This window comes from Acomys russatus, chromosome 20, assembly GCF_903995435.1.
Source record: "Acomys russatus chromosome 20, mAcoRus1.1, whole genome shotgun sequence".
Lineage (NCBI taxonomy): Eukaryota > Metazoa > Chordata > Mammalia > Rodentia > Muridae > Acomys > Acomys russatus.
In genome coordinates, this window is record NC_067156.1 from 30,363,826 (window position 1) to 30,390,832 (window position 27,007).

The 27,007-nt window shown below is 42.1% G+C and overlaps 1 protein-coding gene across 1 annotated transcript in view; it reads right to left on the bottom strand.

Annotated features, from left to right (window-relative positions):
* Positions 1-2,023: 2,023 nt before the first annotated feature.
* Positions 2,024-27,007, bottom strand: part of Lars1 (leucyl-tRNA synthetase 1) — a 54,868-nt gene continuing 29,884 nt past the window's right edge. The window contains exons 21-32 of the mRNA XM_051163920.1: positions 26,550-26,607; positions 25,520-25,583; positions 21,371-21,554; positions 19,468-19,558; positions 18,168-18,308; positions 17,083-17,223; positions 16,217-16,327; positions 14,293-14,403; positions 12,165-12,269; positions 10,921-11,016; positions 9,824-9,956; positions 2,024-2,403 (exon numbers count right to left, since the gene is read on the bottom strand). Coding sequence (XP_051019877.1) covers positions 2,198-2,403; positions 9,824-9,956; positions 10,921-11,016; positions 12,165-12,269; positions 14,293-14,403; positions 16,217-16,327; positions 17,083-17,223; positions 18,168-18,308; positions 19,468-19,558; positions 21,371-21,554; positions 25,520-25,583; positions 26,550-26,607 — 1,441 coding nt within the window. The 3' untranslated portion in view covers positions 2,024-2,197. The remainder of the gene's footprint in view (positions 2,404-9,823; positions 9,957-10,920; positions 11,017-12,164; positions 12,270-14,292; positions 14,404-16,216; positions 16,328-17,082; positions 17,224-18,167; positions 18,309-19,467; positions 19,559-21,370; positions 21,555-25,519; positions 25,584-26,549; positions 26,608-27,007) is intronic.

The following is a 27,007-nucleotide window of genomic DNA, read 5'->3' on the forward strand; positions in this document are numbered from 1 at the left end:
CTTTGGGATCAAATCACCCCTTCAGATATTCACATTATGATTCATAAGAGCAGCAAAATAACAGTTATGAAGCAGCAACGAAAATGATTTTAGGGCTGGGGGTCACCACAGCATTAGGAAGGTTGAGAACCACTGCTCTAAGGTAAATGTAATGTTCAAGACACTAAAGAGAACAGTGAACAAGCAATTAGTGTTAAATCCGTACATTCTTAAGCGTGTAAAATGAATATATTTTTAAGAACTATATCAAAATATATTTTTAAAATTAAGCCATTAACTAAAGGTGGTACACACCTTTAATCCTAATGTTTGGGAAGCAGGCGCAGGCAGATCTCTGAATTTGAGGTCAGCCTCGTCTACAGAATTCCAGGCCAGCTTGGACTACACAGAGAAACCCTATCTTGAAAAACCAAAAATAAAATACAAAAGTAAAAATATATTTACTTCAATAATGTATAGTAACTATTAAAAACGCCCAGATTTACCCTGAAATCCAAAAGCTCCTATGAGAAGGCCCCATCCAATTACCTGTGTCCAATTCTCTTCTCACTCCTAATCATAAACATCCCATCTTGAGTACCATGTTCAGAGCAAGCAGGGTCTGCAGCCGTTACCACGGTCTTATCTGCAAGCCTCAGGAGTTGGGAGTGAGGCCCTGCTCTCCTTCAGCTGCTCCATCCTCGCCCTCTTTCTTCTCACACTGGTCTGTGAAGTCTCACCTGACTGCAGTGTAGTCCGCACACCCCATGTTCCTCTCATCTCCAGGCCTGTCTCGTGAGGTCCCCTTGCTCTTTACTGCTCCCACATGTAGCTACACGCCCCTCTCAGATCCTTGGTATTAGCTGCTCCCAGGTACCTGCTAACAGGAGTACAGGAACATACACCCTTGAACCTGTAAGCTAGCTCACTTCTACAAATTTGCTCGATTATACACTTTCAAAACTATGCACCACATATTCATAAGGTTATTTGCCATGATTTCTTTCTTCTCAGAGTTATTTTCACATGTCTGTGTGTGCCTGTATCAATTTATGCATACTATGTGCACTTAGGAGCTCAAGAAGGCCAGAAAGAGTTGTCAGGCCCCCTGAAACTGGAGTTATAGGTGGTTGTGAGCCATAATATGGGGTGCCAAGAACCAAACCTGGGTCCTCTACAAGAGTAGTAAGTACGCGTAGCTGCTGGATGATGCTCCCCTCTAGCCTCTCACTATATATTCTTAACAGAGTCTACAGAGTAGTACTTGCAAACAGCCTCAGTGTCTATTCTAGGAGCCTAGGCAAGTCCTCCTCCACACCAGCATTATGCAGTAGGGTGGAAGGAAGGAGAAGAGGGGTGGGGGGGGGCGGGGGCAGGGCAGGGCAGGGCGGGGTGGGGCAGGGCGGGGGAAGAGAAGCACAAAAGACAATGCTCATAACAACGTAACCTGAATATGTTGTTATTGTTTAAGAAACCAAGTACAAAATGATTGTATATATAATTCTATAGAAAGATATTTACATATAACTTTATAGAAAAATATTTTCTCCTACTATTCGTATTAGAAAAAATTGGATAAATTAACTGCCTGTTTTGGGAAGAAAAACAGAAGACATGACCAAGAAATTAAATATTAATGTTTAGCCATTAAGTGGAAATGTGGTATAAAACGTTTGTGAATGGATAGTTTTGACTTTCAAACCATGTATTTTACTTATTTAAAGAAAGAAGGAGCAGAGAAAGAAGGAGGCTAGAGAGTTCAACTATTAAGAACACTTGCTTTTCTTGCAGGGGACCTGAGTTCAATATCTAGAACTGGATCTCAGTGGCCTTAACTCCTACTCCAAGGAACAAAGCCTTCTTCTGGCCTCCAAGCTCCATTAGGTCAGCTAATGTGAGACCCTGTCTGAAACACAAAAATGGACCAAGAAGGAAGGAACCTGGCACCTTTGTGTAAAGACTCAACATTCCTAGGAAACAGCTATTATTTGTTAAAAAATAAATAACAGACACCGCACAAGCCATTCCTCTTAGAGGCCGAAAGTTGAAAAAAATGCAAGTTTATTAGATTAGGAATCAAAGGTGAGTTGGTATAATTATGATTACATACAGAATCCAAGAGCACCTGGATTAGAGAAGAAGTCTATTTAGATCTAGTTTGAGATTCTCAGAGCAGAAGTTTTCTAGAAACCATATTAAATCTCCAATCTGCATGAGCTCAGTGAACCAGATAGACCATTGTGTCGCCGATATCCGCGCGTAGCCCGTTCTCAGTCAGGTGAACTTTCTTGCCCACTAGGTCCACATGGAAAACAGCATTCTCAGATATGGGTGTCTTCTCACTGTGCTCTCTCCCTAGCACTGGAACTCGTCGAGGCCCCAACAGAGGATCGTCAAACCTCATCAGTTTCACTTTGGAAAGATCTACAGCAGAAGAGATCACCAATGTGAGCATTTACATATACAGTCCTTGGCACAACCTAGTTCTAACAGCCACACACAAGCATTTTCATTAGATTCTTCTTATTCTTCTTCTTCTTTTTTTTTTTTTTTTTTTTTTTTTTTTTTTGAGACAGGGTTTCTCTGTGTAGCTGTCTTGGAACTCCTTTTATAGACCAGGCTGGCCTCGAACTCAGAGAGGTCCACCTGCCTCTGCCTCCTGAGTGCCGGGATTACAGGCATGTGCCACCACTCCTGGTGCATTTTCATCAGATTCTTAGGACCCAGTGTCAGAAGCAAAGCTAGCATCTAGTAAACTTCATCCTCTTCCAGCTTTACACCCGAGCCAAAACAGATTCTGTGTAACAAAGCCGCAATGTCAAACCGTAGGGAGGAAGAACAGTGTTTTTTTAAGTGCAGACCTATGGTCTAAATCATCATTACATGCTTCAACAAACCCCTGGTGCTCCCGGATGCACTCAGCTTGGGAAAGGACCTTCTTTGAGCTATTTTTGGAGAAGTCACAATCACTGTGAGAAATGGGACTACCTGTTTCTTCTTCTGCTCAGGAGGCAAGAAGTGTTTGTGGCACGTGCTGGTGAGAGTCAGAAGGAGGGGCAGCTTTGAGGTGAGCTCTAACCTGACTGCCTCTGGTCAACTGTTGTGCAAGCTGGTAATATGGCTCCTGACACACACACACACACACACACACACACACACACACACACACACACACACACACACACACACACACACACACACACACACTAGCCCAATACCAAACAAGCACTTGTCCTATGAATAAATTGGTGTTTTAACAATCAGGTTGAAAACTATTTAAGCAATTCTGAGACTTCTCAACATCAAACAATTTTGCTTTTATAGGGTAGGAAAATACAGACACAAATGCTCATTCTGGGTCTATGTCCTTCTAAGCACAGTGTGGCCATTTGTGCTTCACCTGCCCCTCCCCAAAAGACATTTCCTATATTACTTCTAAGCTTTTTCTAAAACAGATTGCTGGGTGGTCTGTGAGCTACATTCCCTCTTGGTGTCTCAAGAGGACACAGCTTGGCTTTGTAAGAGGTACGGAGACAAAGTAAGACATTAATGCAGCTGGCAGCCAGACTCAGAATACAGCCTTCCAGGCATTCTGTTCTCTCTGGGAAACAAAGACTGAAAGGCTGAAGTTTAGAGAAGAGCTCTCGGAGCTTACAGAGAGATTACCTGCATCGGCCATAAAAGCGAGCTCTGCCTGGGAGTGTTCAGTCTCTGCAGAGACCATACACAGCCTGCTCCAAAATAAAGCACAGCCCTGACAAGTAAGATAGGAGAGAGACCAGCAGTCTCCACCATGGCCTTCATCTTATTTGAGTAGATACAATTCACTGTCACAACTACTGCGATTTCACCAAATCGCACCAAATATTTTGCTATAGACGTAGTAACAAGTTCTGCCAGCAGGTTTTATACATTCACTGCAGCCCTCTCTAACAGTCTTCCTCCATCACGTCCCACAATTCTAATTCAAATTATTTCAAAGAAAGCTTAACACTCAGTAAGGCTTCTAAGTGACAAAACACATTTGCTTTGATGTTTTACCATGTAGTTCATTACTGCCAATAAATTTATAGGGCTTTCTTAGTGGCCTTCCCATCTATTCTTATCCCAGATCTCTCTCATCACTAAAAACGTTGAAATTTTAAGTTTGAAACTGCACAAGATTTAAGGCACTTAGAGGAAAGATAAGAGTGACTGAAAGCCCCTAGGGACTGATAATATGACATGAAGCCTCTCACCTCCAAGTTATTAGTTCATACATGGCATGGGTATGAGTGATTTAAAGTCATTATCATCAAGACTTGCTCAGTGGCCTTTGTAGAGTGAAATGATGGCTTGAGTCGAGTTCATCCTGGCCCTAGATCATAATCACCCACAATACAATTGGCACTAATTGGACTGCTCGATGGCTGGTGCAGCAGACCGACTATGAAGTGTGTATTGAACTGCTTTTCTATCTCATATACTCAATATATTCATATCAGAGCAACTCGAGGGCCCATGGAAAGTATCAAGGTTAGATCTCATCTCTGGATTCTCACACAAATGTCAATTTCAAACTTTGCTAATGCTTCTATCCATTTTCCAAAATTTACAGCAGTTATTAAGACCAGACTTAAAACACGGTATGATAGGGCTGGAGCGATAGCTCAATGGTTAAGGGCACTGACTGCTCTGAATAGTCTTTCAGCGGACCAGAGTTCAAATTCTAGCACCCACATGGCAGCTCACCACTGTCTGCAACTCCAGGATCTGACATGCTCACATAAACATATATGTAGGCACGACACCAATGCAAAACACGGTATGATATTATCCACAGCTGGTATGAGTAAAGACAGGAACTATGCCAGAGGTTCCATGAGAAAAGACAGCAGAGAGAAAGCAATGCCAGCACATCTCTGAGCAACTCAGTTCTCTGAGTGTCTTAAATAGAAATGCTAGTTTAACATCTTTGGGGGGGGGGGCTACATTTATTTATTTTGTGAGTGGGAATGTACACATGCCATAGCGTGCATGTGTAAGTCAGAGGACGCTCTTCTTCCACCACACCATGGAGACCAAACTCCCATCAGCTTGGCAACAAATGCCTTAACTCACTGAGGCATCTCACTGCCCCTGATTTAACACTTCACATACAGTTTTCAATGTAGAGATAGATCCTCTAGGATACCACAACCTCACTGTAAGGACCCTTAGGTCCACACAAAATCCATTTTCTTTAAAATCCACTCTAGTCTTTCAGGGCTACACATTCTTTCTATTACAAAATCTGATTAGGATTGAACATAAGCAATACAATATAAAGAGGCATAGCATGGCTTCCTAGATATTCATCTTTCCAAATTTTCCAGTCCTGCTTATTTGTTCCAAAGGCATTTCTACCATTCTGTGGTATTTCACTAAGAAAACATAAAAAATACCTATATGGACTGGAGAGATGGCTCAGTGCTTAAGACACTCCCTGCTCTTGAAGAAGACCCTGGTTCAGTCCCCATCACCCATGTTGAGTGTCTCCAGTTACGGGAGATCTGACATCTCTTTCTGGCCTCCATGGACATCTGCACTGGTAAACATACATATCCTCGAGGCAGATACGTATACACATAAAATAAAAAATAAACCTTTAAGAACATGGATGAATCTTGGAAAACACTCTGTGTGTGTGTGTGTGTGTGTGTGTGTGTGTGTGTGTGTGTGCTGCATATGTATGCACTGGTGCACTCACATGTCCACATGTATGTGGTGGAGGACAGAGGTCAATGCTGGGGTCTTCCTCCATCACTCTCCACTCTACTATTTATAAAGGGTCTCCTCTGAACCTGAGCTTGCTGCTTCAGCCAGATCAGCTGCCTATGTGGGACCCACCTGTCTACACACATCCCTAGGGAGTGGGGTTACAGGCATCGCACCTGGGTTTGCTTGTATCAATGTAAGTGCTGGGGATTCAAACTGAGACCTTTATATCTGCACAGCAAGCACTTTATAAACTGAGCCATCTCCCCACACCAACCCATGGGAGATATTTTGCTTAGTGAAATAAGCTTAAGAAGAAAGAAAAAAATAGCTGGGAGGTGGTGAATTCAAGGCCAACCTGGTCTACAGAGTGACTTCTAGGTCAGCCAGGGATATACAGAGAAACCCTGACTTGAAAAACAAAAATAGAAGGGAAAAAAAGAAGGAAGGAAGGAAGGAAGGAAGGGAGGGAGGAAATAAGGAAGGAAGGAAGGAAGGGAGGGAGGGAGGGAGGGAGGGAGGAAATAAGGAAGGAAGGAAAGAAGGAAGAAAGGAAGGAAGGGAGGAAGGAAGAGAGGGAGGGAGGGAGGGAGGGAAGAAGAAGGAAAGAAAGAAAGAAAGAAAAGGAAGAAAGAAAAAAGAGAAAGAAAGAAAGAAAAATAAAAATATTGCTGGTTAATATTTCTAGCTACTCAGGAGACCAGGCAGGAAAAGTGTTTAAGTTTGCTCAGGGCTAGAGTGAGCTATCATATCTTTTAAAAAATGAAAAGCTTACATCTTAAAAAACAAAACAACAACAACAACAAATTATTAATAAAGTGTATCTAATCTTTAAAATAAACTATAGATATGCCGTGAAGTACCCAGAATAGGTTGAGAGGTAAGGAGTGGTCGTGTGGGAGTAGAGGGAAGAGGCATGGGGTTAAGAGGCACAGGGCTTCAGTTGGGAATAAAGGAAGCTCTGTAGCTGGACAATATGAACGCACTCAGTGACCTGAAAAGTGACTCCAACAGCCAAGCATGGTGGGCCACACTTATAACCCCAGCACTCAGGAGGCTTGGAAACCCAAGGCCAGCCTGAGCTACACTGAGTGACTATCTCGAACAAACAAACCAAAAGAGAAAAGGAAAACTGGCATATTTTATATTTCTCAACATTGTACTATAATTTAAAGCCATGTTTATAAATCATAAGCCCCTCACCTAGTCTTCTCTGCTTAACGATTACGTATGGTGAAACACACTTGCCTCCATTTCCCAAGGCCCATCCAAGCAGTATCTGCTCCATAGTGTGTCCGTAATCAGCACAGCTCTCACTCCCCATGGCCTGCACAGAACCTTCACTTTTCTTACAGACTCAGTAGTTTCTCCTTCCATTACAGAAAAGTGCTCCAATAGCTCACTCCCCTACCCTTTCACTACATGCAGCTCCTACAGTGCTCAGTGGAATCCTCAAAACCCCAAGATATATAGGATATATACTGTTTCCACAGACCACCCAAGGTCGACTCTCAACAGATGTCCAAAAGACAGCAAACAGCCAGAGCAGAACACAAAACACATCCACATCCAAGAGTGGATTGCAGTTCCTGGTTTAACAGAATCACTGCTCTGCATACAGTTCAGTGCATCGGGCTGCTGTAGAGATTTACAAATATCTTTAGTATTTATGCTGGTGTTTATGCTGGGCTGGTGGGATGGCACACTGGGTGGGTGAACTCCCAAACCTGGCAACCTGAGCTTCATCCTTAGAAGCTATGTAACTGTGAAAGGCAAGAACTAGCTCCACACACCACACACATGCCCCGCCTTGTCACATCACACAACTCCACACACCACACACATGCCCCACCTCGTCACATCACACAACTCCACGCACCACACACATGCCCCGCCTTGTCACATCACACAACTCCACACACCACACACATGCCCTGCCTTGTCACATCTCACAACTCCACATACCACACACATGCCCCGCCTCGTCACATCACACAACTCCACACACCACACACATGCCCCGCCTCGTCACATCACACAACTCCACGCACCACACACATACCCCGCCTTGTCACATCACACAACTCCACACACCACACACATGCCCCACCTCGTCACATCACACAACTCCACGCACCACACACATGCCCTGCCTTGTCACATCACACAATTCCACACATTACACACATGCCCTGCCTTATCACGTCACACAACACAACTCCACACACCACACACGTTCTGCCTCATCATATCACACAATAAAAGACAAATTTTACACCAATGGAAAATAATCCAGTTCTTCTTTCTGAGACAGGCTCACACTGTGTATCCTAGGCTGGTCTCTAGATTGGCCTAAAACTTTTGATCATCCTACTTCAGTCTCCCAAATGCTGGGACTATAGACATGTGATGCCAAGCCCAGACTCGTTCACTTTTAATTACAATTTAAAAAAAAAGAAGGCCACCAAGATGGCTCAATAGGCACAAGCCTGATAGCTGTCCTCTGAACTACATGCATGTGCATATAAACACATAAATAACGAATAAAAGTGATTAAAAATTATTTTAAAAGAAAAGTGCTGAAGATATTAATTCAGTAGGAGACCTCTTGCCTAGCATGTACAGAAACCTGTATACAAAACTGCAAAGAAATGAATTTTTAAAAATTTAAATGAGAAGGCCACACACTTATAATTCTATCAGTTAGGAGGCAGAGGCAGAATTGCCACAGTTTAAAGTCAGTCTGGTCTACGTAAGGAGTTCTAAGTTACCTAGGGCTTCATAGTAAGTGTGTGCGTGTGCGTGTGTGTGTGTGTGTGTGTGTGCGCGTGCGCGCGCGCACACACATACACAAGCGAGGGGGAAGGAAAGTCATAGACAGCCTGACCGGCCTCTCATCTTCCGGGCAGGACCAGGTCAGAGTGATGGCTACTCTTCATTAATTTGACTGCATTAAGATCAAGGAAGCACAGATCTGGTTATGTTTGCAAGAGCATCTCCAAAGAGGTTTAACTTAGGAGAGAAGACCTACTGTAAATGTGAGGCACCACGCCATGGACTAGGGTCCCAGACTGACTAGGAATGAGAAGAGGAAGACAGCTGGGCACCAGTGTCCTGCCTTCTGATTCCTGCCAGCAAATGTACTGTGACCAGCAGCTCAAGACCCTGCGGCAGCAGCAGAGGGCTGGCCTCGCTGTCAGGCTTTGCCACCATGGACTACATATACCCTCAAGCTGGGAGCCAAAAACCAACCCTTCCTCTCTTAAGCTGCTACTTGTCAGGTCTCTTTTCATAGCCACAAGAAAAGCAGCTAATACACTGGAACCTGGAAAGGGAAGCCACAGCACTCAGGCGGCAGACGCAGGCCGGTCTCCCTGGGTTTCAGCCAGCCCGGCTGCCATGTAAGACTCTGCAGGGGACTGAGACGGACATTTATATTGAATTTAATCACAAAACATATATCTTAATCTAGAGCAGAAATTGAGGTTATTTATGGATTTTGCCTGGATAAACACTGTTTGAAAGAAAAAATTATTAGCTTTGGTGTCAGACGTTTTGATTTCTAAATGGCTTGAAAATTTCCAGCTAAACAAACTTTACAAGTTACTTAACCTTTGTGAACCTCCATTTTATTATGGAATAATAATAATGGTACTTACATTGAAAATTGTAAAAAGATTCAAAAGCTAATGCCTGGAAAGCACTCAAAACTCTTACTCTATTTCTCCTCTTTACCTGGGAAGAGACCCAGATGGACAGTTTAGTCTAGAATACTAAAGAGTATTCTAATTCTGAATTATCTCTAAGAGACATAACTCATTTATTGTAAAATTTAGAACCAGTATACCAGGACTCTGAAAAAATGTCTAATTCACTGTATTGACGACATTGAAAGAGAATCTGCTTGGCACTTATGTGACACAGCAAAGTTACCTAGCTACCTAGCCCCAAACAAGCCCAAAAGAATCTAGGTTTCCAGTTCTGGGCCAATTCTTCTCCCATGGTATTACACTGCTGTCCTTAAGCAAGTCTTCTCTGTGCCCACTTACAACTAACGCGTCAATACAGGAGCTAACACTAAGTGGGAATTTCAAGGAAACCATTTTACCTTTGATTCCTCGGTCCATTTTCATCAAGCGTCTGATGATAGAGTCACAGCTATCGCCTTGCCTGATATCGATTTTGGCTGAGAAGTGGCCATTGGATGGCTGTGGATTTACTAGGGAAACTGGCACACCAGGCTAGGAGAGCAAAAATGTAAGTTATGACGTATCAAACTTGAATAGTGCCAAAAACAAGGGTAATCTCTACTATACTTCAATACTCACTAAAAGCATTTCTAATTTTGTGTTGTAAAATCATGACCAAGGTACAGTCAAATATGAAACAGTGTAAAAACTGTGTAAGTTCATGTTTTCACCCACATGCCTTGGTAAAGCAGATTACAACTGCATGTATCAATGCTGATGACAGACTATAAGAATAGCAGTACTTTTTCTTCCACAACTACCATATTTGTTCAACTTTTACACTATAGGTCAGGCACGGAAGACACACTTTCCAGATGTGACTTCCATATCAACAAAGAGATTATTACAGCTGCATAAAGAACTTCACTTACTCATTGCTGCCACCCAAGTGGCTGCACTTTTGCTAGTCACACTGTGAGACAATGAGAGAATCTTTACAAGATGATAAACTCAGAAGGTCTCCATAACTGATTACCTTACTCTTTCAAAACAAAGCACCGTGGCCAAAGAAACATTCCTAAGTTGTCTAGTAGGACAGTATGGAGTCATAAATGTAGTCCAAATATGAAATGATTCTTGGAGGCTAAACAGAATGTGTAAGACCTTTATACTTACACCAATAATGACCAAAAAGGTAGGGCACAATTCCACAGTAATTAAGATGATACATCTGCCTGGTTTACACCAAAAAGCAAACAGCCTTGCATAACAGTTAAATAGTCAGAATGGGACATTTGAAAGCTTTGTCACTATTTAAAAGTCATAGACACATCTAGTTTCTTTTAAGAAAAATCAGGCCCAGAACATCTTACTTTGTTTTTTAAAACTACAAATACTAATACTGCATAAGAATAAAGTAGGGGATGGCCAGCATAGCACAACTCAGACCATTAGGACACCTCAAGCCTTGCCTAGGCCTAAGAGGCAATGATTCAATATAGCTCCTTCAACTTACTTCTGTTCTGAAGACATTAAGCGGCTTCCCGGGACAGCAATCTTCCCTGACTTTATCTTCAGCTTCAGAGGCAAACTTGACTTCTATATGTTCCAGCTAAGTAGATGGAACCGGAAGTTGTCAGTGGCACTTAACACAACCACCTCATCTCATTAAAAGCAAACTGGTTTCTCCACTTAATATGAAATGATCTGTACAACTGTACTGTTTTCCTTATAAATGTTAAGTGAAATCTACAATGTTATCAACATTCATCCTAGCTGTCTCGAGCCATGGCTCCTTACAGTTGTGGGTGGTCCTCTCTATTTCAGAGTCTGGTGTCTACCTGCCTTCCACCTAAACAAGTTACATAAGTAGAAGGCAAGTTCAGTAACCTAACATGTGCAGATCCCAGTACATGCCTCTGCCCTATGCCTACTGTCCACATGGAAGACCCAAGCAGAATCTCTGTATATAGATGAGCCTTTAGAGATAGACATAAGACAGATGTCTATTAATCTTTGACTTCATAATCAACAGGCTTAGCAAGCAGGAGGCTGTGGAGTCAATGACCAGCACCAAATGCACAGTGCTAATGAATAAAACAACTTGTCATGTAGAAGTCTCCTTATCTCTGTGTTCCATGACACAGTTCTCAGTCACTCTAAACCTGCGTGGGTTTAGTGCCTTCTTATCATTACAGCCACATTCTGAGTCTTCTAACAGTACTCTAAAGCATTTTAGTTTTCCTTTTGCCTGAGCTAAGGGAAAGCATTCTTAGACTCTGTGTAAGTTGTGACTGAGACTGCACCTACATTTCAGTCTACAGGACTACATATTACAATTAAACCAGTTCTGTGACTCTGAGGGCTGAGGGTGGGACAATTCAGAATGCAGCGTGATAGGAAAATTTTTAAGGCATCTAAATACAAAGTGTCACTCTGGTTTGGGGGCTTTGGGTTTTTTTATTTTGTTTGAGTCTGTGCCCACTAGGAAGTCTCTTGACTGATTAAAAGACAATGTAGGGAGAATCCCAAGGCCACACCACCCACGTTTTAATGTATAAGGTAACTGATAAATGAATAAGGTAAGAAATCTGTAACTTTTATATCCATTCATCTGCTTTCATCTCAAAAACATTTATTAATTATTCATTTGGTAAAATTACTAAACATAGAAGATGAAGTTTATGAAAAGTATCCTAGCGGGCTATAGATTAGACTGTGCTTTTTATCGAAACCACAGTAATTAACTGGCCCTCTTACCTCAAGAGAATTCGTTAGGTAGACTATATTCTCCATAAGTACTGCCTGCTCATCAAATTCCAACTGTAAATCCAAGACTCGAGGCCCTTTCTTCTCCATGTTTTCCTAATAGACAAATGGTTTTGAAAAACAAAATCACATTAAAGACATGGTAAAAAATAATCTATTTTTCCTAAGTAACCATTCTCTCGACTGATAAAATCTTTACATTTCAGCAGGTAAAGGAAAGGCCTTTGACTCATGGGTCTCTTTACCTGTGTTTGCTTGTTAATCAAATTACTTGCTCAGAATAATTGGCATTTACAATAAAATGAGATTTAAGGCAGTACTGAAAAAATTAGAGATGTGGAGTTTTCAGATGTTGAAAAATAAATGTGGATTTCCAACTGTTTATTTAGATGATTTACTGTACAAATAAAAAAAAAAATTTTAAAGTATTGAAAAAACTCCCTTGATCTAATTTTTTTTAATTTTACAAGATAGCAAATATTAAAATTCTCAAAGATATTCCTGCAAAGCTTACAGAAATCTGACACTGTCATATTCAGATAATCTTGTGATATTCAACAAACAACTTCTTATTCTTAATTTTCTTCAACATTAAATATTGCTGCTGAAAGCATAACCTTAGTGGCCCAACTTCATAAGCAGAGCTACAGCTGTGTAATACAGTGTGCTCCATTCACGGGACAGTGGCCCCACACTGTTCCACTGCTTTACTTTACCATCTGCAGTAGGTCGACACCTTTGTATAAGGAAGGTCAATTACTGGCGCACGCACACTGCAGGTGCTCCTCCCCTGCCCTTCTCTTGTGTGGCGCAGCACACCAGGCAGGTGCCCGTGCTATTCTTTCCTTCTCTACCTATAGAAGCACAACCCAAACAAACTCCCAGTGTTTATACAAATTACCCAGCCTTGGCTAGGGATGTCACGTGGTGGCAGGATGCTTGCCTAACATTTGCAAAGCACTACATCAAAATGCTAACAGGAGCGGGGGGGGGGGGGGGGGGGGGGGGGGGGGGGGGGGGGAGGCGGGGGGGGGCGGGTCATCCAGTCTGTGTTACTCTGTTATAGCAGCAGAAAATGGAGTAAGACATCACCTACGTTCTGTCTCCTTTCCCATAAAAGTACTAGAAAGCCAATTTCTTTAGACAGGCTCTCATGTAACCCACATTGGTTTTCAACTTACTATGTAATTACTTGAAATTTTTATCCCCCTGCCTCCACTAACCATGTACTGGAATTACAGGTATGCAGTGAATCTGGTTTAATGTGGTGCTAGGGATCAGACCCAGAGCTTTGGGCATGCTAGGTCTACAAAGCGAGTTCCAGAAACCCTCTCTGTGTAGTCTCAGACAGAGGAAAATAAAAAAGAGGCAGAGGTAGATCTCTGTGAGCTTGAGGACAACCTGATCTACAGCCAGGCATAGATGCGCACGCCTTTAATCCCAGCACTTGGGAAGCAGAGGCAGGTGGATCTCTGTGAGTTCAAGGCCAGCCTGGTCTACAAAGTGAGTCCAGGACAGCCAAGGCTACCCAGAGAAACTCTGTCTCAAAAAACAAAAACAAAACAAAACAACAACAACAAAAAACCTGATCTACATAGAGAGTTCCAGGCTAGCCAGGACTACATAATGAGACCTGTTTCAAAAAAATAATTAATTAAAAAGAAAAGAAAAATCTGATACTGAGCTTAAAACATCAATAGTCACAGATCTATCCACTAACCCAGCTCTAAGCAATATTACTGTAATTCATGCTGCTCAGCTAAGGCCACAAAAATGTACAAGCATGGTTCCAGTCACAGGATCTACTGATGATACCCTAACGTAAGCCAAAAGAATGCATTTCTTCCCCAAAATTGGAAAGGAAGGAACGCAGAGCATGGGAATAATTCGGTGCAGCCTCTAGGTTAACTTTCTTCTGAAATACATATTTTCACATAGTCAGCAGTTCTACAGGTAAATTCAAAATCTGACCATTCATGTCTCACACTCACTAACTTAAAAGTACTACTGCAGCACGTGACTGGGGGAGACTGTGCCCAAGGCTTTTTACTTTCCCTCTCCTGTCCTAGCTAACCATTTCTCAAGTGGCCGCAGCTGTCCAATGTATATACCCACTTACCTTAATCATGGCGACAAACGGCATAACTTTCTTCATGTATTTCTTCAGTTCTGGCAAATTGCCTAGTTCACAGGCAATGACTTTGTTATCAGGCAATTTTCCACCATTGGCCTAAAAATAGGAGCAGGAGAGGGGTGTAAAGAGACATATTTAAAATGTGATGAAACACCACGGGTATGCCTGCAGGGACTACAGACACAGAGGGTGGCCTCGGGCAGCTGTTAGAGAAGGGTGCTCAGCCTGGCGGCATCAAGTGAGAGTTTGGTGGCTGATGCAGAAAGGCCTTCCTCTCCAAACCAGAGAAGCATGCTTGTCAGTCCAAATGAGAAACAGCGCGGTGCACTGAGTATTTATCTTTCTTAGTGAAGGTAGCCCTTCAGGGAGACACGTTTACCTGGTAAAAGACTGACGCAGTCTTATAAAGAGCTTGTCTTCAAGTCCAAAAAGCTTATCATTTCATTGGTCATATTAAAATGGAAGAGCAATGCATTTCCTTTTTTGTTTGTAAAGGGGTTTATTGTTGTTCTGTAATACTGGGACGTGAACCCAAGTCCTCACCCATGCTAGGGGAGCTCCTACCTCTAAGCTTTGCCCCACCTCACGCCCCGTAATACATTTCCTATACAAAACATATGACTACTTCCCCCCAACTCTGTGTGTGTGTGTGTGTGTGTGTGTGTGTGTGTGTGTGTGTGTGTACACCCATGGAGGTAAGGGGCTCCCCTGGAGCTAGCAGGCAGTTGTGAGCAGCCAGCCAAAGGTGCTAAGAACCAAATCCAGGTCCTTGGCAAAGCCATCTCTCTAGCCCTAAAATATGATTACTTTGTTGGGGCTGGAGAGATGGCTCAGTGGTTAAAAGCACTGGCTGCTTTTCCAGAGGTTCTGAGTCCAATGCCCAGGAATTACATGACAACTCACAACTATCTATAATGGGATCTGATGCCGTCTTCTGGTGTGCAGGCATGCATTCAGACAAGCCTTAAAATACAGCAGTAAATAAATCTTTATTTAAAAGAAAAGGAAAATATGCTCCTTTACAAATGTGAAAAAAAAGATTGTCTAGAGTTTCTGATGCTAAAAATAGTATCATTTCTATCTACTCCAAAAAAAGAAGAAAAACAAACCATTTATCATATGTCACCAATGTACAGGCTTGTATATGGTGCACAGACATACACACATAGAGGTAACATATAGTTAAAATTATATACATATACAAACTCTAATCACACACATAAAATAATTAATTTTTTTTTTTAAAGAAAAGTTAGAGCTGGGTGGTGGTGGCTCACATCTTTAATCCCAACACTCAGGAGGCAGGGGCTCTCTGTGAACTTGAGGTTTGTTTTGTCTACCAAACAAGCTCTTAGCTGGTCAGTACTACACAGTAAGACCCTGCCTCAAAAACAACAACAAACAAACAAACAAAAAAGCAAAAGGTTAAAACTAAGTTTAAACATTGAGCCTCCTACAAACAGAACTATCTCATTTCACAGTCGTCCTTAAGAGACTGTCCCATAAGCAATTACAAAATAAGCATCAATTTCTTAAACAGTAAAGAGCAAAGCTTCAGTTTACTCCAAATGTTGTAAGAGCTGAGCTTCATAAATTCAATCACTGTTAAAGTCTGAATAAGTTCAAAAGGTAAATTCCATCCCTGTGCTTCATCATTCTAACTATACATGCAAAGAAAAATTAATTACAAACAACTAAGCTTGCTACATTTTTTTGTAAGACAGCTTCAGAAATTTGAAAAATGGTAGCATTCCTCTTGGCATCCAGTATAAGCTACCAAGGACACCCTCTGCCTGGAGAGAATTGAAAAAGGCCACCTGTCTGCTCCCTCCCTCATCACTGCTAACATTCTAAAACCAAAGCAAAAATAGCCTCAGCAGACAACAGTACTGAGGGAAATCAGCATCACCTCAAAGTGGCTTCGCAGGACCGACAGGGTGACGTGCTGCCAGAGAGGGTAGTTCTTTGCCACATAGATTGTGCAGTGTGAGGGCCTCTGTGGTGGCTGCTTGTCAGTCTTCTGCACAGGAGAAAAGAAAAACACAGGTTCTTGTGTAAACCAAAGATGAGAACACTCAGCTCCTAGACCATCATCCTTATAGTTAGAACATACATGCTCCAGACCTGTAACAGAACACATATGCTCCAGACCTGTAACAGTTAGAACATACATGCTCCAGACCTGTAACAGAACACATATGCTCTAGACCTGTAACAGTTAGAACATACATGCTCCAGACCTGTAACAGAACACATATGCTCTAGACCTGTAACAGTTAGAACATACATGCTCCAGACCTGTAACAGTTAGAACATACATGCTCCAGATCTGTAACAGAACATACATGCCCTAGACCTGTAACAGTTAAAACACATATGCTCCAGACATTTAACAGTTAGAACATATGTGCTCCAGACCTTTAACTATTAGAACACACATGTTCCAGACCTTTAAAAGTTAGAACATACATTCTCCAGACATTTAACATCATAACATACATGCTCCAGACCTGAGAACATACATGTTCCAGACCCTTAACAGTTAGAACATACATGCTCCAGACCCTTAACAGTTAGAACATACATGCTCCAGACCCTTAACAGTTAGAACACACGTGCTCCAAGCCTCTAAGTTAGAACGCACACTCTTTAGAGCTGTGTCCACAGCACACACAGCACTACCCATTTTAATCACTTAGTTTTCAGGAGTTTGCTCTGTGACAACATATCCTAAAGAATGGTCTTTTTAAAAAACTGTTTAAAGGATGACTTCACCTTCCCTTTAGGTGGCATCATGTAATTCTTAAGCCGTAATCTAAGGTCATGTGCTACTTCCATGAGGTACTGTGAGGAACGGATCAAAGATTCATCCACAGGACCTGCCACAGGCCATGAGGCATGCATAATTGAATCAGGCTGGGGAAAAAAAAGGATTGAGTGAGATTAAAAAACACTTGCTTTCCAGGCCTTGCTTACAGTTTTACACCACAGCTACCATCTGTAATCGAGTGCCCCAAGTTCAAACCTGACTACACATAGCACACTTCCACAGTCCCTGATCTAATGTTCCCTGGAACTCAAGCTGTGAAGTCTGACTCTACATTCTTAATCAGCATCCATTTGTACAAGCATATTAATACCCACACACATATGCTCACTTTCAAAGACAATTATGTAATGCTAATTTGCCTAAATTTAATCATTATTATATAAATTATGCACGCTCTCCGTTTTTATCCTATTAATACATCCAGTATTAAAAGTATGGCTATTCAGCACCTAGATCACTAGAACATTTCTGTATGTGTTCATAGACTGAAAAACACAAATGCCTGGTTAAGGAGACTGGAAAGAAACACAAGACAGGCCAATCTACTGATCTGCAAGCCCAGGAGAAATAACTGAATTTATCTTCACATTATGAATGCTGACATAGCATCCTTGATATATACATAAGCCCTATATATGCTAGGAGTTTTACATAAAACAAGAACATTTATATAAACATACCCTTATATCTTTGTTTATAAGCACTTTGTTCTGTTATTTATAGGTCTCTCTCTAAAATAGTTCCACCCTTTTAACCACTGGAAGAACAATATTACACACATGCATTCAAATGTTCATCTGAACATACTCAAACAGTAGAAAACATGCAGAGTATCATGTACAAATGTATATGTATATATACAAACACAAATATAGTATCTGTCCTGTACAGATCTTTCAAACTATTAGAATTATGATGATAAACCTTCTATTATTATTCCTGAACTTCTCATAAGTAACAACATTATCTCAATACTTATTTACTAAGGCCAAACCATACCTCCCGGGGCATTTAAAACCCAGTGGTGTACCTTTCCCAGCAGCGTCCAGATGTGCTCACACAAATGTGGACAGAATGGAGCCAGAAGGATCGTCTGAACTTCAATAAACCGGAACACAAGCTCTCTGTGCATCCCTTCTGTGGCCAGTTCACGGTATTTGTCTTTAGCTGCCTACACAAAATTTCAAATGCTTTGTCATTTTCCTCATTTTCTTTAAAATAAAGATAAAAAATTCATTTTCTTGGTTTTAATGCATTAAGGAATAGTCTTTTAAAAGTTATTATAAAAATTTCACATTCTTTTTAAAACTCTATAATATAAAAACAATCTTTACCCAATGAATATTATGTCTTCATATTAATGATCTCAAGAAAGGCTAGGAATGTAGGTGAGTAGCAAGCCTAGCACATGCTAGCATGTCTAGCACATGCAAGGCCCTAGATTGAAAATAAACCAGGAAATTGTTCCAATTGTTTCAATTTTCTTGACCTCAAGGGAAAAAAAAGTCTCAGAATTTTTCGGATTTCTGAGACAGGGTTTTACAATATATTCTAGGCCTGCCCAGCCTCCATTTTTACGAGCATGCTCTTTGATCCAGGCTAACCTCAAACTCACAGCAATCTTCCTGTACTAGTCTTCTAAGTCCTGGGATTACAGGCGTGAGCCCACCACGCTCAGCTCACTTGCTCTTTCCCTCTCTCTTTGTTTCTTTTTCTTTTTCTTTTTCTTTTTCCTAAGGCATGTTTACGTCAGTGCGATGTAAGCTAGGTCTCTGAACTGTTTTCTGTGGTCAGGCTTTGAGCAGGGCCCGAGCAGCAGCGACATAAAGGAGCATGAATGCAAAACTTCTCCGCTCAGCGTTTGGCCTATTTAAGCACATCTGAAAACCAAGCTCCATACATCTCCATGGGATCTTTTACAAAGCTGACTGAGTACAGCTGCATGCGGCCCTTGAAATGCCAAACTTGGAGGAATAGTGACACCTAGTGGACTTTCAGGTTGATGGCAATCAATTTTACACCTTTGCCTTCGCACTTATCAATTTAAAATGCTTTTGTGCATTAGGACTCAGTGTGCCTAAGTGGAGACAGGAGGACCTCTCCTTAAAGCCCAGGAGTAAAATAAGAGCAGTTTTCTATCTAAATAGATACACAGACACAATGTCAAAGAAAACTACTTTAAAACCACAATTTAACAGAAAACTTAGAAACTCATTGAAAAGATTTTCAGTCTTTACTTGAGACATGCAATTATTTCATAGCAAGAAGAAAAAGAAGGAAATACACTGAATTAATGCTCACATGTTTTAGACACCAAAAGAATAGCATACCTGAAACTCAAAAAAACCTGTTTTCAAAGCTTCTTTAAACATCATCTTTTCATAGTTTTGATCTGTTTTTATAATTCCTGCATTCATTTCACTATTGAATAGGGAAAGAAAATCTATTCAGTTTAAAGGCAACTATGTTTTATGTATTTCATATTATCATACATTTTACTTATGTTATATAAAACTGCCACATAGATGAATAACCAACAAAATTAATATGATACCAAAAACATTACAAATTGTTGAATACAAGGACCAGAGAGATGGCTCAGTGAGTAAAGTGTCTACTGTACAAGCCTAAGGGCTTGAGTTCAAATGCCAAGCCAACTAAAGCAGAGGATGTGGTGCACACCTGTGATATCAGTGCACCAGGGAGAGATGGGAAGCCAAAACAAGAAAATTCCAGGACGCCCCCTGTGCAGCTGGCCTGGCTTACCCAGAAGGCCCTATCTCAGACAAGGTGCAAAGCAAGCACCAAAGCCTGAGGTTGTTTTCTCTTTCTCACATACACAGAGACTTTTTAAATTTTTGGGTTTTTTTTAAAAATGCCTAAGACAAAATTGCTTTGTCCTCTATTTGTCTACCTATTTGTATGCAATGCCGGCCTTTACTACTCAGTACTCCTATTTATAATAACACACTTAACAGTATTTTGTTGTTGTCTGTTAGGTTTCTTGGTAGAGCTAGGCATGGTGGCCTGTAATCCAGGTACTTGGAAAGGCTGAGACAGGAGTATATTATGTTCAAGGCCAGCCTAGGGTAGTGTGAGACCCTGTCTCCCCCAAACACTTTCTCCAAGAAAACATTGTTAATGATGCTTAAACAAACTATTATAGGGCTGGAGAGATGGCTCAGAGGTTAAGGGCACTGTCTGCTCTTCCAGAGATTGAGTTCGGTTCCCAGACACGACATGGTGGTTCATATCCGTCTGTAATGAGACCGGATGTCCTCTTCTGGTGGGCAGGCACACATGCAGGCAGAACATTGTATACATAATGAATAAATAAATCTTTAAAATTAAAAAAAAAAAAAAAAAGAGCTGGGCATGGTGGCACATACCCTTAATTCCAGCACTCAGGAGGGACAGGCAGGTGGATCTTTGTGAGTTTGAGGCCAGCCCTGGTTTACAAAGAGAGGTCCAGGACAGCCAGAGCTGTTACACAGAGAAACCCAAAATGGGGGAAAAGATGACACACTATAATAATCACCTGACTAAGGTGATAGCATGTTAAGTAATGGATACCAGCTATTAGGAAACACAACTCTCATCATCCCAGATTTAATTTGACCTGACCTGGCTCTGATATCTTTTATCTCTTGTCTCTGACCTACATATCTGTACTTTGAATACCTTCTCTTGCCAGGGATTATGTTTTCTCCTTTCCTTGTAAGACTACTGTCTACTTCTTCAAGAAACCCAGAATTCTCATGTCTCCCCTGAATCCTCCTTACACCTATTACTGAATTCACAGCTAGTGCCACAAGTCTTACTCATCTTTTAGCACCAGCACTGAGAATCCCTCCTGGCCAGCAGATATCGTGAATGTTTGTAGAAGGTATATCTCCTTTTCTCTTAACCTGTTTTTCCTGTCACCATTTTACCCCCACTGTAATGTGAGACAGTAAGGGAAAAGTAATGCGAAGAGGTTTTGGAGATACAGACAAATTCACACCCCAAGTTTCCTTTACTGCATCAAGGCATTCATCTCGAAAGCTGAGGCAGCTATGCTGTTAGTACACAGGGTTGCTTTGAGGCCAGAGTTAGAAAAAGTGCTTAGCACATGTAAGTCCTAGACAAATAGCAATTGTTTCTATTATTTAACTTATTTTAGGATAAAGGAAAAACAGACCCCTGGAAACCAGACTTAGCAACTCCCATGGCATAGCGCTGGCCCAGGATTACCTAGCAAACACACGATCATTGAATGAATTGGCAGGTCCACTTCTGAGGCTGCTGCAGTTGGCGAGCATTTCTTTGACCCACTCTACCCATGTGTACAGACGGAGGATACCTGCATCTGCCATGGCTTCCACAAAGTTGGCATCTTCTACAGTGTCACCAGCATCAGCCAAAGCCAGGCGCATTCCTGAAAGAAAACAAAAATCAGTCACTTAAAAACATGGTTACTGAAGCAGGCGTGGTGGCACACATCTTTAATCCCAGCACTGTGGAGGCAGAGGCAGACAGGTCTTTATAAGTTCGAGGCCAGCCTGGTCTACCAAGTGAATCCAGGACAGCCAGGGCTATCACACAGAGAAACCCTATCTCGAAAAAAAACAAAAACAAAGAAACACTTGGTTAGTGACTAGGTAGTGATGGAACACACCTTTAATCCCAGCACTTGGGAGGCAGGCAGATGTCTGTGAGTTAAGAGGCTAGCCTGGTCATCAGAGTGAGTTATAGGACAGCCAGGGCTACACAGAGAAACTGTCTTGAAAAACCAAATATATATAATTACACATATATGGCCAGGTATGGTAGCAAGCACCTGTAATCCCAGCATTTGGGAGCTAGAAGCAGAAGTTCTTGGCCACATAGAAAGTCTGAAGGCATCCCAAGCTATGATGTAATGTCTCAAAACAGACAAAAAAAAAAAAAAAAAACACCAACCCACACACATTCTAGGAAAAAATTATGCATCCAGTTGGTACACTGCAATCCTTACATATAAATTAGGAAGTAACAAATGTTATATATGATTGTCCTGGACCAACAGCAAAACTAAGACTCTCCATTACTTAAATTACTTTTTCTCCTTTGTATCACATTTGTATTATTTGTATGCATTTGTACCAGTTTGCCCACGCTCAGTACAATGTGTTTTCTTCCCAGGCATGTTGAGATGATAATGTTACTAAGGCCTGGTTCTTGCTCTGAATAGTGAGACGAGCAACTAAGGCTGAGCCTCCAGGATTAAGAGCATCTGTGGGAGGAATCCCAGGACAGCAGTCTTCATTTATATTGTATGGGATGGTATGCCTTGCTTGATGAGTGGGGTGTCCCACATGAATATGGAGATGGCCTGCAAACAGTTACAGGGTTAGAGGGAATTTTGCAGTCTTTAAGATTAGTGTTCAAGAGTCGAGATTGTCGGCAGCAGTGGTAGAGGTTGCCTGGCCTCTGCTATGTGTACTGAGAAACATATCTGAGGCCAAGATGGCAGCCATGCAGGAAGTCGCTTGTATAAAGGAGCAATTGTAACAAGAAAGGGAGATGGCAGCAGCATCATTTGTGTTAGCCTCTTTTCTGGAAATAAATTAGAAAAAAAGCAAGAGGATGAGATGAAGGTACAGGCTTGCCACATCTTAAAGCTTGAAGGACAGAAGAAAAGGTTAGATCTATGCTCAAAAGTTCTTGGATCTAACAACCTGGAACCCATGAGAAGGTTCACAGTGAGGAGGATGGGCAGAACATGGTAAAAAAAAACAAAAAACAATAAAAGATACCCCTTAAATCCAACCTTTTGTAGAAAAAAGGAAAACCTGAAATCTAGTGTGCAGATGGGAGCATGTGATCCAGAAATTCTCAGCTCTTGAACTGCTGAGAGCTCAAATTTTGGGAGAGTTTTTAAAACAAGCAATGACAGCCTGTCTCACCCTGGCTTATGAAGCTGCAGGACATGGGAGCAGACGGGACCAGTCTGACTGCTGTGGAGGCAGAAAATGAGTAATGTGATCTCCCATCCCTCCTAAGGCACAGGCTACATAACCTGAGACAGTGTGAGGGCAATTAGTCCCTGGTGGACTGGCTAATGAAAGCCATCATAAAGTCTTGCTTATCTCCAGCTCAAGTCCCCATAAACATCAGCAATAGGAGGAGGGGCAGACACCATTAGCGAAGTAGGAATAAAAGGAGCTGTGTTTGAACTCCAGTTCACTGGGCCAGATAGAACTGTGTCCACAGAGGAGTAAAGAAAGGGCTGGTCAAACATGGACCTCAAGGCTGGTCTGGAGCTGAGTCCTTTGGTGGCTTTGGCAGCTCTTGGTGACTTAGACCAGCATATAAAGGTACCTGTAAGAACAAGCAAGAGAAATAAGAAAAAGGTAAAGCAGAAGGCAGAGGTCTGTCAGGGCTACTCAGAGACAAATGCGGCAAGATTAGCACCGAGATGGAGTTCCTGAGGCAAGAGTTGATAGAAGACAAACTGTGCAAAGGAGCAGTTCACAAAAGACATCCATGATAGAACAATACAAGTACAGACCACCAAGCCTGTCCCAGGGGTAGGTCATCATCCTCCCAGCCTAGGGATGGTACATTTCCCACCAGAAAACAGTTATACTAAGGGTAGAGACAGTTTGCCCAGTCAAGAACTTCCCCAGTGGCCAGGTGTGGTGAACGGAGAGCCAACAAGCCACTATGCCAACTCAGGGCCACTCTTACCAAGGAAGCCAGCAGGTATATCACAGGAAAGCAGGGCCACATTGACCTTGGCCCCCAAGTCAGTCTAAGCAGATCAAGTCAGGACCACTGAGTTTATCAGGTGTAGAGAAAAGTAGAAAGGCTCCATGGGAGAGCGCCAGGATGTGGACATGTAGTGGCTCAGAGAGAATGACTAGGGGTTGGAGGGAGCTAATTAAGTCAGCATCTCTCTCCTATCCATGCTCTGTACCCAACGTTCATCTGTAGAGGAAGCAGTTGATCCAAATGGACGCAATCTTTCCATGTAGTCTTAGAGCCTGCTTAAGTTTGACTTTAGTATCTTCTTAGTTATAACCTTCTGGGCTCACCTGACACTCGCTAAGGACAGATGACAACAGAATTCAGAGTGCTTCACCGAGGTCATCTTTGTAACCTCACTCTTTGTTACAGGACGGTGGCTCAAGACGTTGCTTTGTCCTGTCTACCCTCTGGTTTTGTTATATAGATGACTTAACGCTAACCTGAGTGTTTGGCAGATTTGGAGAGACAGCCAGGCATAATGGTACTTCTAACTACTCTGTAACCCAACTGGGCCTGTGTTAATTAAAAGAAAGAAGATGCAACAGGTACCCCATACATGGTTGAAAGGACACTCCCACGGGCCATAGGTTATTGAATAAAAACCCCAGTGCCAGGGATGGGCTACCTTCCTGTGATTTGTTGACCAGGGAAGCCCCTGAGGTCCCACACGCCACTAAAGCTATTGCTACTGCTGTTGGTGTACGCCAGGACCAGATGGTAAGACCCCATGGCCAAAGACACCACATATACATGCTTTGACTGTAGGACATGCAGACATGAGTTGGGACTGAACTGAGAACTCATACCCTGCTGGCTGCTGGTGGAACACTGTCTCCAGCATTCCTCCTTGTACATGGACTCTGTGTGCTGAAACACCAGCATGCCAGACAAGGCATGCCGGCTTGTGCAATACTGGCTCAGCTGTCACGCATAAGACCAACAGCCTTCCAGCTGGATTTAAGGCCTGCTCTAAAAGAGGAAATTCATGTCTGGTACTTTAAGCCAGGACAAAACCTGTGGCTGGAAAGGTCTTAAGTCCCAATGGGAAAGAAACTTCTATGGTTTTACTAGATGGATGAGATGTGCATGTCAAACTACCTTCTAAACACGTGTGTTCACACCTATAGATCACTGTTATCAGCTCAACTCATAACCTCCGGTAAAGCTTCTGAAAATTCAGGAGAATCACCCACAAGTTTGCCAGCCAGCTAGTCTGAAGTGGAGTAGAGAAACAAGAAAGACCTTGCCTCAAAGCAAGGTGAAGAGAGAATCAACTCCAAAAAACTGTCATCTGTTCACTGTAAACAATGTTGGGGGGGCGGGGGTTGTCATCTGACCCCCACATAAGCAGGCACCACAGTACGAGCATGCTCACATTCAGACATACATCAGATACAAATGCACAAAAAATTAACATCTAAACACATTCAGTTTTTTCTTGAATAGATTTTATCAGCAATTCTCATGTTTTAACTTAAATACTGTACAGCTTATCCACAAAGAAAACATGAGTTCTTAAATTTCTGTTCAAAGAAAAAGAACAAGCAACAATTTCAACTGATCTTCTGCAGCCCTATCTGAGTAACAGTGAGGATGAAAATATGTACTCACCATCAGCTGAAAATTTGTCAACAGCTTGGCTCAAAGTAAGGAAGTTGCCCGTAGATTTTGACATCTGGAGGGGAAAAAAAAAGGCAATGGTCAGGCATTAATAACATCATACATAATTAAAACAATCCAAATCAAGTTAACCAGATTGGTCACGATGGCTTAAAAGCAGAAGACTAAGGCGGGTGTGGTGGCGCACGCCTTTAATCCCAGCACTCGGGAGGCAGAGGCAGGTGGATCACTGTGAGTTCGAGGCCAGCCTGGTTTACAAATCCAGTCTAGGACAGCCAAGGCTACACAGAGAAACCTTTTCTCAAAAACAAACAAACAAACAAAAAAAAAAAAGCAGAAGACTCTGAAATGGGAAGGATAAGGAGGGGGACAGGACTGAAGAGAGGCAAGCCCTGACCCCGAGGCTATCAAGTAACTGTCTGGGTTCCCAGGCACCAAGCAGCTAGGACAGGGTCTCACTAAACCTCCATAAGGCTGGGCTAGCCAGAACTGACTCGACTGTAACGGGGAACACTGGCTGCTTACAGAGGGAAGAGGCTTGCTGACCCAGAGTCATCAGCAAAATAGATTCACTCCTGAGGGTAGAGTGAGGCTTTCAGGACCTTCAGCAGCAGATAGAGAAGCAGCAGTCGCAGCAGACTTAGGAAATGCCCTAGTCTAAAAGGGCCTCACTATGTAGGCCTGGCAGGCAGGGAGCTCTTTAAGAGCTGTAAGTCACAGTATCAAGACACCAGGCACTCTCTCCACTTGGTAAGAGGCATGTAAAAGGTCACAGTTCTAAGATCTTTATGCTTCTTGTCCTTAGCTTCTTTCATCTCTCTCCTCCATCCTAATTTGTATCATCCTAAATACCAACATCATAACAAACCTAGTACTATCTGTTTTGTTTACTCAAAGATTAAAATTTAGTTTATGCTATTAGTCCTAGAGAGTTTAGGGCTTTTTTTTTTTCTTAATTTTAACTAACTCATATTTTTATATCTTTTTTTCCTCAGCTGAAAAGCCTTGCCCAGAGCCTCACCTTCTCTGAGTTGAGCAGCAGGTGTCCATTTGCTCGAACAGCCACAGGCCACTTATCACTTCACAGGCACATGTCGCAACACAGAAAATAAAAAGTAAAACAAAGTTGCAGTTTCCCATGATACCCTAAAGTAAATGTTAACAATGAGCAGTTTGTTGAGACAAGGCCATGTAGTATAATTGCAGGTAGCTTTTGCTTTGCAGTTCTAGAGCTCAAAAATAGGGCCTGCCTCATCCCACAGAACTGCTCCCTGTGCTGTGCTCCTGATTTCAACAGGAAGCAACAGAAAGGAACCAAAGGACTGTCTCTGTGAGGCATGAAGACAAATACAGCAACTGTTTTAAGCCATAGGCAGGACTCAAGTATGAACACCGGAAGATCTTGAAAATATGCTATTATGCAAAAGAAACGAAAGATCATTATGGTTACCTTTGCATGAATAAAAATACATAGCTTTC